The sequence below is a fragment of the Meles meles genome, chromosome 1, assembly GCF_922984935.1.
Source record: "Meles meles chromosome 1, mMelMel3.1 paternal haplotype, whole genome shotgun sequence".
NCBI classification, from domain to species: domain Eukaryota; kingdom Metazoa; phylum Chordata; class Mammalia; order Carnivora; family Mustelidae; genus Meles; species Meles meles.
Window position 1 is genome coordinate 172,434,248 of NC_060066.1, and position 12,955 is coordinate 172,447,202.

General features: G+C 43.1%; 1 protein-coding gene across 5 annotated transcripts in view; it reads left to right on the top strand.

Annotated features, from left to right (window-relative positions):
• The first annotated feature begins 2,389 nt into the window (after positions 1-2,389).
• The window catches only part of USP24 (ubiquitin specific peptidase 24), a 140,253-nt gene continuing 129,687 nt past the window's right edge, over positions 2,390-12,955 (top strand). For 3 of the 5 annotated variants that reach the window (XM_045996749.1, XM_045996833.1, XM_045996804.1), the window contains exon 1: positions 2,392-2,949. In XM_045996749.1, coding sequence (XP_045852705.1) covers positions 2,629-2,949 — 321 coding nt within the window. In that variant the 5' untranslated portion in view covers positions 2,392-2,628. Of the gene's footprint in view, positions 2,950-12,955 lie in introns of all 5 variants that reach the window. The other 2 variants (XR_006817163.1, XM_045996874.1) reach the window with 1 other exon arrangement.

Sequence of the window (12,955 nt, forward strand, 5' to 3'; positions counted from 1 at the left end):
TTTTCTGTAGCCTTCTGTGGCTCCTTTCCAGTTTTTATCACAGACTTTGTTTTTCTCTGCTTCCTTTTCTGCTTCCTCTTCTCAGCTCGGCACAGCTTCCTCTGTCATGTTCTATAAACCTGCCACTGTTGATGAGTCTTTTTATGTGCCATCTGAATTGGCCGGCTCTGTCTCATTACCTCTTGGGTTCTGTCTCAAATCTCAGTGGCAAACAATTTTTTCTTTACCTGTTATTTTCTCTCCCCTTTTTACCCATTCCTTAATTTGGTCACTGAATTAACTCTTCAAACACAGGGCAAAATTGAATGCCTTCACTTTGCCACCATTAAAGGTCTGCTTTGTTTCGTGTCACCACATACGTGCCAAGAACAGTACCTGGCACCTGACAACTAGCATGTATTTGTTGAATTAATGAAATATTTTGGCGTGTACTCTATGATAGGCTGCTTGGCTCCATTTACATTACTTTTGGTCCTCATGCACCAGAAATGAATATTTGAACATCATTGAGTACTTAGAAGTTAATAACACCTAGTAAAATTATACACACACACACACACAGAAACCTGATTCAGTTACAGGCATTCTTCCTTAGCAGGTTCTTTTGTTATTGTTCAAAAATAAAGATCCTGGTGTAATGTAAGAAGGATTTGCTTTGTTATTTTCATTCGCAAATTAAGAGACAGTTACTTCCTTTGGGTATAAGGCCTATTCTTTGTTCTATAATTCAGCTTTTAATCAGTACAACAAATACACTTATTTCATTTAAATGTAAACAACAGTAATGAATTTAATAAATGTAAACAAGAGCAATAAGTTCACCCTGTAAATCAAATTGCTGGTGTTTGCAAATACAGGTAGCAAGTACTAGGCAAGAAGGTTCTATGGCCCAGGGGAAAAGACGCTAATAGGGGGTACTAACACTAATTTAAGATTTGGGATATGGGGAGATTTTAGTGAGTGCTGGGTTGCCACAAGGAAGGGTTGGATGGGATGAGAAAGGTTAGTTGGTGGACTTCAAGGTTCTGGAAGAAACCAGGGTGAAGGCAGTAGGAGATGAAATGAATTAACAAACATGTAGTGAGATTAAAAAAGGGGGGGGCTCAGGATCTTGGGATATGGCGGGGAAGAACCTAGAAGCATGAATTAAAGGAAATTCAAGGGTGAAAATAGCAAGGGCCAGGGCTTGGATGGCAGAGTCAAGGAAACTGGACGCAGCCCCCGGGTGTTAATGCTAAAGGTGGAAAGAGAAAGCAAAGCAAGCAGGCCTCAAAGGGAAGAGGAATGCTCAAAGGTAGAAATGAACAGTGGTGGGGGTCCTCCCGTAAAGGGCAGAAATCGAGTGGGTAGGATTCTCGCTCAAAGGGCAGAAACAGAATCCTGAGCCAAAGGATGATGCGGCCGTGTGGGTAGGTGGGTCAGCACCAGGAGGGGAGCAGAGGTCCAAGGAATCCTGATGCGTCTGTGGCTGGCGTGTGATGCAGTCTGGGTTTTCCGGAGGTTTTCATAGAGACCGCTGGGATTTAGAGTATAGGTTGTTAAAACACGTTTCAGACGCCCGGGTTTTTCAGTGTTAAGAGTTTGGTAGAGTTCGGTCATGTTTGGTGGGTGCAGGTGGCCAGTGACAGACGGAACATTCAGGGAGGGCTGGGAATCCATTTCAGCCGGGTTGGGGTGATTTCCATGGCACGTGGAGGGATCTGGGTCGGGATCCGTGGGGGTGATTTTCGGTCCGGGTGGGTCCATGCGGCCGGTGTGGGCAGGGATTGAGGTGGGCATTGGTGTGTATTTCAGGCAGCGCGACTGGCGAATTTCCGTGGGCTTGGGTGAATTTCCTTCGGGACCGCGGCGTGTTTCAGGCCGCGCCGGCGGCGAAGTGCAGCCGTGGCCCAATGAATTCCACCCGGGATGGGGTGCGTCTCGCGCGGGCGGGGGCGAGCCAAGCGTGGAGGGAAGTCCGGCGGGGCCTCTGAGCAGCTTCGGGGTGCGAGGTGGGGGGAGCCGCCATCAGGGCTGGGCCGGACCGACAGCCTGGGGACTTCGGGGACGTTGCGCGCAGCAAGCCGCAGTCGACCCCCGCCCGTCCCGCTCTCGAGGGAACCTGTTGCTGGAGAAATGGGCGGGCGGTGGCAACGGCCGAGGACCCTCCCTCGCCTCCTCCCGGGCGTCAGGGCGGCCCTTTCACCCTAGAGGCGCTCCGCGGCGCGGCCCCTCCCTTTGCTAAGTGGAAAAAAAAAAACCAAAAACCTCACCCCCCCCCCCACCACCCCCACCCGCGCCCGTCCTCGGCGAGCCTGGGGCAGTCCGGGCCGCTTCCGGGAGCGGAGGCGCGGCCCCGCGGGCCGGAGGAGGCGGAGGCGGAGGCGCAGGCGGAGGAGGAGGCCAACATGGCGGCGCGCAGGGCTGGGCCGGGCCGCCGCCGCGCCTGAGCTCCCCACCGCCCTCGCTCGGCTCGCGGCGTCCACGCCCGCGCCCAACCTGGCCCGGCGGCTGCCGAGCGCGCAGGCCGGCAGCTCAGGGGCCCCCTCGGGCGCGGGGGCGGCGCGGAGGGAGCGGCGCGCGGTCCGCCAGGCCCGGGAGCCGTAGGCTTCGCCGCCCGCCTGCCGGCGCGGCCCGGAGGCCCGAGCCATGGAATCGGAGGAGGAGCAGCACATGACCACGCTGCTGTGCATGGGCTTCTCGGACCCTGCTACCATCCGCAAGGCCCTGCGCCTGGCCAAGAACGACATCAACGAGGCCGTGGCGCTGCTCACCAACGAGCGGCCGGGCCTCGACTACGGCGGGTACGAGCCCATGGACAGCGGCGGCGGCCCCAGCCCCGGGCCCGGCGGGGGCTCTCGGGGCGACGGCAGCGGCGACGGCGGCGGCGGCCCCTCCCGCGGCGGGAGCACCGGGGGCGGCGGCGGCTTCGATCCCCCGCCCGCCTACCACGAGGTGGTGGACGCCGAGGTGAGGAGGGCGACCGTGACCCCGCGGGAGAGGCCACTGGCCGGAATTCCATGGGCAGGGGGACACACCCCACTGGGCTGGGAGTGAGGAGGGCGTGTGGGGCGGGGGCTGGCTTGGAGGCCGAGAGAACGGAGTCCCGGACGCGGCGAGGGCGGAGGTCACCAGGCCGGGGTCAAGTGGGGAGTGGGACCCTAGGGGACGGGCTGAATGGGCGTTAGGGACGCGGGGCAGGGCTGCGCGGCGGGGGTGGGGAGGGTTTTCGTGGTCTTCGGGCTAAGCACGCCGCAGGGCCGGTAGATCGGGGATGGGGAGGAGGGTCCAAGACTAGTACCTGGGATGGGCAAGAAGTGACGCGTTAGCCTGGAGTGTGTGGTGGCGAGGACGCGTGTATCAGGGGTCAGAAATGGGGTACTAGAAGGCTAGGCTAGGGTCGCCGGTTTCCTAGCACCGGCTTTCAGTGAAGGAGTGGGGGAGTTTCCGAGTCAGGGAAGAAGTGGGATGGGCTAGCCAGAGTAGCCTTTGCTAGGGTCAGAGGAGGACTGCTAGGGTTAGGAATAGGGTTTGGGTTTTAGTCAATGGCCAGAAAGAGAGGAGATTGAACAGGGTCTAAAAATGAAGAGGGACTGGGCCGGACCGGGGATGACAGTAATTGATACAAGGTGGGGGAGGGGGTTACCTGCAATAAGGTCTGATTTGGGAGGACTGAAGTTAATAGGGCCAGGTGGGGTTTGGACCGAGGCGGTTAGAGGTCGGAGGCCTGGAATTGGAGGATGAGGCTGGGACCAGGTCGAGGTAGGGGGAGTACTGGTCATAGGCAAGGTCAGAAATGAGAGAAAACTAGAGGTGAAAAGGGATTGCGGTCATACTGAGGGTGCTGTGCAGAGGGACAGGGAACAGGGAGAAATGGGAGGAGTGCAGGAATCTGTTAAGGAGAAAGGGCCATCTAGGCAAATGGCTCTGAGCACAGATCTCAAGTCTGGGTGGAGAAAATAAGGCCTCTTTGGGATCTGAGCAAAGAACATGGGGAAGAAAACCGACTTTAACCAGTTTCAAAGAGGATCAGCCCAAAACACCAGGGCCTGTGACATAATTGCTTTGCAGAAAAATGGCAGCTCATGTCAAGAATTTTGGTCAGATTCCTTGGATAGTGCATTTTGGGTGGACAAGTAGAGCAGCTTGGCCTGATCCCAGAAGAACTCAGAGCTCAGATTAGTGGGCTTTGTGTTTTCAAATAGAGATAGGAGTTTGGATAATTCTTAAGCTAAGCCTTCTGAAAGAATTTTTACTAAATTGTGTTCTGTCCTTTTAATAATGTGCTTTTGCAGCAGTCACTTGGGCTGAAGTAGCTTGGAAATGAGGGTAGCACGTCAAAACAAAAACAAAAACGGTTTCTTCACAAGATTTCTTAGGTTCCCAGACTTCCACACACTTGATTGATTGCCCTGAGTTACCTGTAACTCGGGTCTATCATTGACCAGTGTATGAAAGTAAAGATTGTTATTATTTCTCATTTGGGACAACAATCCCACATAATTAAGGAACTATACTTAAGTCACTTTAAGAAATGAGCTTCTCTTTGCAAGTCCCCTTCACTCCTCTACTTGCTCATTCCACTTTGACCCAGTTTTGAAATCAAGAAAACCGTTGCTTTCTCTGAAGGTATTGATGTAACTGTGAAATTCAGTGTATCCTCATTTTGCAAGAAAATTGTATTCTTTTTTCCTTTGGTCACACCTTTTCATTGCCTATAATTGAAAAATCAAATTAAATAATGCTTGGTGGGGGGCACCTGGGTGGCTCAGTGGGTTAAGCCTCTGCCTTCAGCTCAGGTCATGATCTCAGGGTCCTGGGATCGAGCCCCGCATCGGGCTCCCTGCTCGGCGGGAAACCTGCTTCTCCCTCTCTCTCTGCCTGCCTCTCTGCCTACTTGTGATCTCTCTGTCAAATAAATAAATAAAATTAAAGAAAAAAATAATGCTTGGTAGTACTCCCAACATTAACTACTGCCTATAGATTTAACCACAAAGAAATGGGCCTGGCTTTTCACATGAACGACAGGCGGAAGAGTTTGCTTTCAGGTAAAATCCAGAGAATCTGGGTTTTTTTGGAAGAATTACGTCAAGTTTTCATTTCCTCTTGACCTGTGGATTTGGCCTGGGGAGGCACTTTTTTTTTTTTTGAGAGCCCAGAAGGTGCTGGTGGCTGAGGCTGGTTTACCCAGAAGCATATGGGCAGGCTACAGGCAGACACTTTACTGGCACGCAGGAGCCTAGTGAGAACGTTTAATCAATTTCTGCTTGTACTTTACAGATCTCCTGCCTGCCACTTGTGCACCTCACTGGTTGGTCATCCTTGCTGTAGACATTGGGAAACAGAGGCTTTTGATTATGGGAAATAGGACAGGGTGCTAATTGTTGTTGAGCATCTCCAGTAAGTTAGGTGCTTTATATATTCTTTGAACCCTCAGTGAAATTGTTCATAACATCACTGCTTTAGAGCTAAGATTCATGGGTGGCAGTCTGGATTTGTATCTGAGCTCTTTGACTTTAAGGACAGTGTGCTTTTTACTCTGCTGTACTCATGGTTTTAGGATCAGATTCATTTTAGGATAAGAAGGAAAAATAAAGAGGGGGAAAAAGACAATTTTGAGGCTCCTGAACAAGTCAAGGAATGATGTGGCAAGCATTTAAGTCATGGCATTTAGGAGTAGAATGATGGGTGGAATGAAAGAATTAGATCTTTAAAGGGGAAGGCTTTAGAAATGAGTAATTTATTCAGCTCCCTTGTTTAAGCAGGCAGCCTGGCAGGGCCCAAAGGGGAAGTGACTTGTCCCCACAGAGCCAGTTAATGGAAGAAATGGGACTAGAACCCAGGCCTTCTCCCTGCATGGCCCATGCACTTTCTCTCTCCCAGCTATACCCTTCAGTTGAAGAAGGGTCAGGATGTAGCAGTGGGTTAATGGAGAGGAAGAAAAGGGGAATGTAAAAAACCAAGTGAAGTTTGTCAGCTCTGATATAATCTACCTGTTTTATTTCTTTAAAAATGAGTACCTGATTTTAAATTGTGTAAAGTTATTTTTGATGCATAGGAAATTTTGGGTTTAGTGTCCTCTTCAAAATGTTTGGGAATATACAGATTAAAATACAAATGTTAAAAAAGAGAAAATGACTCCATTTATATTTGTCATTTGGGGACAAGCAATAAACATTCAGCGCCTTCCATGTCCCGGAGGGGGTGGGAGTAGAGTAGTGAACATGAAGGTTACATTCTAGTGCCTCTCAAGGCAAGCCTCTCATTTTACAAGAAGTGACTTCCCAAGGTCATGTAGTTAGTTAGGTAAATCAGTTTAGTAATTTGGGTGCATGCTGTAATTTGGATTTGGTTTAAAAATTAAAATTTCAGAAACAAAAGCAGTTAACTTCTGGTTCAGAAAAAGCAAGAATGCAGATATATAAAACACCGAGATCTCTAACGGGGGGAAAAAAACCCCAAAACACCCACATTTCTAACAGATCACAGAAAACTGCTTTGAAAGCCACCTTTTCAGTATCCTGCAGTTAAGGTATTGCTAGGTATTGCTTTGCACAACAAGTTGTGTTTGATCGTTACTACAATTGTTGGATAACTGTAATTCATGGTCTCAGCGTCTGGAAGGCCCTTTGAGAAGCTATCCAGTTTAGATTTTGAATAGCACTACTTCAAAACCTGTCTAAGGCAGATAAGAGTTTGTTCTGTTATTTAGGAGAATGAAATCTCACAGCTGCTCTAAGATAACTTATCCAGATGTTCAACACCTCACTCAGAATTCCTCACTCTTTCTTACCCTACTGGCCACTGCTAAGGCCATGCCTACTGGTTCTGTCCATCACAGAGCTAGAAGAATCCATCTTTTAAGCAGTGTGATCCTGTTGAGAGGATCAGGAATCAGTCAGGTGCTGTTGTAGGCATCTTAACACAGTATAACAATTATGTAGTGTAACTTATTTATTACTGTCTTATTTTTTAGAAAATACTGAAATGGATTTTTTTTTGCAAGGAGATTTCACTTAACTGCTAGAAATACCTTTCTTAGCTATTTAGTTCTGTGATAATTAATCTTCCTACAAGTGGTTTAATACTGTGATCTAACAAATATGGGGAATTCTTGTTTTGTTCCCACTTTAGTGTGGACTTTCCTTCTTGAGGTATTTTGTCAGAAATAGTTCCAAGATTTCATTGCTTTTTTTTAGAGCCCCAAACTTGGTCCTGCTCTAATATAGCTAAATCACATTAATTTGTACTTTTTTAACTTACCTCATTTCTGCCTCTGTTTCTTTCCTTTGATAGTATGTGGTAATTATAAATGAATTAAAATTTTAGTATCAGTACTTATATTCAAGTTTATATTAAAATTCATGTTCTTTTTTACCTGAAATATAACAGTCCTCATACATTTGAGTGAGTAAATATCAAATAAATAAATTTTAGTAATTATTATTGATTTGAACACATGACCTTATAAATCATGGCTTACTATGATTTGATAAATTAAAAAAAAAAGAAGAATCCATGTAAAGGTTTTAAATTAAAAGTAAAATAATTCCAAAAAATCAGTTGAAAGTAATAAAATAAAAATAGGGAATCTACAAGGTTAATTAATTAGCATAGCCTAATTTTTACAATAGGAATTTCTTTGTTATCTAGTATATGAATCTCCTTTGGGAATTAGGCCTATGAGTTCATCTAACAGTTGAATTTGTACCTTGTAATTACCTGGCCATATGCTGTTAGAATGAGTGTAATTTGGCGTGAAGGAAATACCTTTCGCATGTTGGTGAGTATAGTTCTAGTGAAATCATAGTAGGTAGTGACAGTTTTACACACCATAGTAATGCTGTTAGCTTAAAACCAGTTGCAATATTAGAAAAGTAAATTTTTTAATGTTTTAACAATTTGAAGAAGGGATTTCCATTTGAGTACAACCTAAATATCAGACATCAGTGTATTACATACTTTTGTACTTACTGGCCAAGTATCATGTAACATTGATTTTACTGGAAACCGAGTGTGAAGATGAAAATTTTTCACTTCTAATGAGAACTGTTGTGTTTAGAAAGATTTAGCCAGATAATACTTTTTATGTCTGGAGTTCAGTTTTCCAGGAATTTTTTACTATTTGGAACACCAGAGAGAAATAAGTAAACACATAAATACATAAGAGTGAACTATTTAAAAACATGCGCACATTTTTAGTGTAGTCACTGCATGCGTTTCACTTTTTATTGTTTTAACTTGTTTTTTTTCCCTGTAGTTCAGATAAATTTTAATGTTAGGTTTCCTATCAAACTAGAAGTGGCAGATTAGAAGGGTTTTGTAGCAGTCCCAACATGAGGTGATGAGCATTTAGAAAGCACATTTGACAGTAGTGAGAAGTGACAAGCAGCAGCTCAGTGGTAAAGGAGGGGACAGGAAAAATTTCAGAGGGGACTAAAGCAAAGCAGGCCAGCCAGTGTGTATGGGGCCATATGACACAGCTTTGTGTGCTCCACCACCCAGAGGACAGGGGGTTTTCATGATGCCGCACCCATGAAAAAGGTTCCAGTATGCCGTGTTTAAGAAGAGTCAGGAATGTATGGTACAGTTTTGCAAGGTTTTAGTTTTTGAACAGAATAAAAGAAGGTTGGGCGCATAAAGAGGTAAGCTTCAGGTACCTGGGAAATTCAGACATGAAGGGCATTTCAGTCTAAGGATTCTGGATTGCTCAGGCACGGCTGAGAAAGTTGTGCTTTGTTTTCAGAAGAGTTAATGTTCTATCTCACCTTCTTTCTGGGGAGTTTTAGTTTCTTTTTTAGGTTTGTAATTCTCATTCTCATTATCATAGGAATTTTTATTAGTATTGGAATTTTTTTTAAGTCACAATTGATTTATGAACATTATTTGTTAATTAGCAATTAGTAGGAGGCATCATTTATTGTTTATTGTTGATAATCTCTATGGTGAGTTTTTGGCCAAGTGTTTTGTGCCCTTTTTGTTTTTATGATAGGTTTATGAGTTCACTGTCTCCAACAGTGGAAAACCCAGCTTCCATCATTGGTGGCTTATATTTTTTATTCGTGTGTGCGTGTGTGTGTGTGTGTGTGTGTGTGTGTGTAAGGGAAGTGGAATCTACTTGTTTACTACTACTAATCTACTTGTTTATTTCTTTAAAAATGAGTACCTGAGTACCTGGGTCATGGAACATATAACCATAGATTTGGTTTATTTTTGTTTGTTCTGAAGAGAAGAGCTAAATGCAATTAAGTCAAAATTTTATCCTGATAACCTTTCCAGAAATGGAAATGCTTCAGCCGCAATGCAGAGGTCTGAGGAATCTTTTCCCAGGACTGAGTTGAAGATCTGATTTTCCTCTTACAGATAAATAATATCTTAGATGGCCCCCAAAGTCTTCTCACTTCTGAAGATGAGCTTCCTTGTTTCAGCCCTCAGTTTGCTTTCCTGTGGTATCTCAGTTATTTGTGTTATGAAATTCAATTGACACAATTTGAGGTGCTTGCACTGAAGTTTATGGTGTTTATGTTAGGAATATTTTATTTAAAAAAACAGAACTTAGTAAACAGCATGGTACATTTTTTATCAGTAGGCTTCCAAAATGATTTCTGAAATTAAAATCTTTTTCAGAAAGACTTATTGGTCAGACATTCTGTTGCCAAAGACTTTTCAATTTCTGCTTTGTGTGCTTTTAGAATCTAGCTTTTTATAAACAGGTCAGCTTTTTAAAAATTTTTTGCTTTTCCCCCCTCTTTTCATTTCTCACCTCTGTATTGTCAATTTTGGTGGAAAATTGAATTGCTTTCTGAAACCTGTTGTTGGAAATCCACAGTGAAGCATTTTGGAACAATTTATAATATATTTCAGATCTTAGAAAATATGAAAGAATTCTACACTGCAAATGGCAATGTCATCTTGCAGTTGTTTAATTTATTCTGGATTCTTTTTTTATAGAACAACCTCTTAATTCTGACCTAAATATCACTCCCACCCCTTCTGTCTATCCCCACTGTTACTGCTCTGGCTTTGTTCATATTCCTTTTTTACCTTTTCTCCATGCCATTCACTGGCACCAGAATGATCTCTCTACAGTGCAGATTCTACTCACAGGGTAACCTTGCTCAAAAATTTTTGGTGCCTCCTTATTTTCTATAGGTAAAACCCAAACTTCTTTTCTCTCAAGGTCTCCATACTTAACCATCTGGTCTTACCTCCTGACTTCCAGTTTGATGCTGTGCCTTGCAGTTCAGAGGTCATCTCTTGACCCACTGTCACCCCCAAACCCTAATTTCCGTCTGCCTGCCTAACACCAGTTCATTCTTCAAGGTGAGCTCCAAAGCCGTATCTCCCTAAGGTGAAAGTAAAGCGGTGATCATATTTTAGTTAAAAAAGACGTGTTTACCTTATATGTATCTGTCTTTCCATTAGGCTTGAGGAACAGGACTCTTTTTATCTCTGTGATTCTGACACCCCTGATTGGATAGAGAGTCAACTGAATGAATGGATGGAAAGAAAATTTTAAATGAAATAAGAAATCAAATGACATTTGGAAGAGTATTGTACCAGTGGTTTGGAAGGTGGTATATTTTGTTCAGGGTTCTGTTGCCTGCTAACTTTATCATTGGGCAAGTCAGGTTGTCTCCCTGAGCCTCAGTTTTCCCATCTATAAAATGGAGGTTTTGGACTATACCTGTGGTGTTTTATTTCATTCATTCATTGAGTTCTTCGAAAGATTAAAAGCTATGTGGCCTCTCAGGAAATGTACACATTTAATTTTTAAAGTAAAGCTGGTGCTTAAGTATTAATACTATCATTTTTGGGTGATGGGACCACAGGTGATTCTGTTTCTATTCTTTCATTTTTAATGAACTTCTAAAAAGAATATAAACTTTATTTTAAAAGACCAGCAAAACTATGGTGTTCATTAAAATGAAAGTAGCTTTAAAAAAAATAAAGAATAAAGTATTTCACAAGTCCTGGGAAAAGTTTGCCTAGACTCCAAAATTATTTTTAAACTTTGCTATTGAGGAAAATTCAATATTAAAATGATTTAATTTGTGTTTTAACTAGCCAAAATATAGAAAAAAGGATACTGCTTCCTAGTATATCACTGGGAACAATTTTCTTTTAATCTAGAATTCATATTTGACTATCTGCTTGTTAGATGGTTTTCATTTATTTCTAGTTATAAGAAAACTGTGGTCTAGAAGATGTGGTTCAATAGGACATTTCCACATTTGGGTCAGAGGTTATGCTTTAATGGAGTTTTTGTGTAGTTGCTTTTCTGCATGCTCTCCCCTGCCTTGGAGTATCTCAGAGCATTTTACCCTGGTAATTGGTTCTAGCATATTCTTCTGAATGACTCCAGTGTGTTTTAAATGGCCTTTGGATTACCTGTCAGCCTTTAAAGACCCTCTGAGGTCTGTGACTGTATTTGGAAAACAGCCGTCTTTAGAGCAGAGGGGTTTTGTTTGTTTTGCTTTGCCAAAGGTATGGACTAGAGGTGCACGTCTGGCCACCACAGCCTTTCCTTGTCACCTCTGTTTCCTGTGACGGAAGCAGTGTTACTCAGGGTTGTTGGGCTTTTGGTAGGCTCCAGACCCAGTCCTCATCCATTGTTTCCAAAAAGCAGTCCACTCACTTGACTCTTTCTGTCATTTATATATACTTGAGTACTCTCTCATGTCTTTTTGCACATTTTTAAGAGGGTGGGATGCCTATTTCTGGTATTCTTATTAAATGGAAAATCATTAAGGAGTTCTGAGAATAAAAACTTTAGATCTATATGAAATAATGATATGTTCAAATTCCAGTGGTAAAAACAGATATTAAACTAAAAATGTTAGAGCATCAGAACGGTTATTAGCCCATTTAGCAAAATAGTCTTTCTTTCAGTAGGTTTTAATTGAGCACCGATTGTGTGCTAGGCACTGAGCTAAGTGTTGGGAGTGTAATGGTGAGCCAGTCACATGTAGTCCCCTCTCTATTATAGTTTCAAGGCTGGTAGATTTCTTGTGCTCTAAGTGGAATAAATTGTGATGTTCTAATTTAGAAACTGGAGTCCTTGAAGAGTAGTGAGTTAAATATGAAAGAACTGACATCTATCAAAAGCATTTGAATAGTGCCTCAAGAATTTTTTGTGATGTAATTTGATTTATAGTGGTATCCATTGCTAGGAAACCAAGTGGTATTTTTCTCAAGTGATACTTCTTTAGCGCTATGGAATGTACTGAGTTTGTATTTATTTACTTGTTGGATTTTTAATATTAGTAGTTGATGTTTCTCTCAACTAGTCTCTCTTCTGAGAATAGCTCTAATTATTTCAGTTAAATGCTGTTACTTTTTGTCCTGAAATTATGAATGTATATGTTTTTCCCAGAAACGAGAAATTAGGAACTGGTCTGATTTCAAGCTAAACATCCCTTGTGATTGTCCATAATATAAAAGAAGCTATTTTTTTTTTAAAGATTTTATTTATTTATTTAACAGACAGAGATCACAAGTAGACAGAAAGGCCAGGCAGAGAGAAGGGGGAAGCAGGCTTCCTGCTGAGCAGAGAGCCCTATGCAGGGCTTGATCCCAGGACCCTGGGATCATGACCTGAGCTGAAGGCAGAGGCTTTAATCCACTGAGCCGCCCACGTCCCCAAGAAGCTATTTTAAAGCTAGAGCCATGTGTTTGGTTTTAGAAAGACTTATGATGGTAGAAATATAATTATCTCTATAATGAAAATTTGTCTAGGATTAGTAAAATAAGGAATCCTTAGTTTGTTATTAGTATTTTGGGTTTTGTGGTCAGTTTTATGCTGAAGTGGACTGTCTTTGCTAAAATAATACTTTAAAAAATTAGTAATTTTCATTTTGTAAGATTTATTCTTCATGGTGTTTGCTTCATTTCAAATATTTTGGTGATTGAGAAAATGGCAGTTATCTGTTGAGCAGTTGGTACTATCAATGTTGAAATTATGCCAGGCCCCACC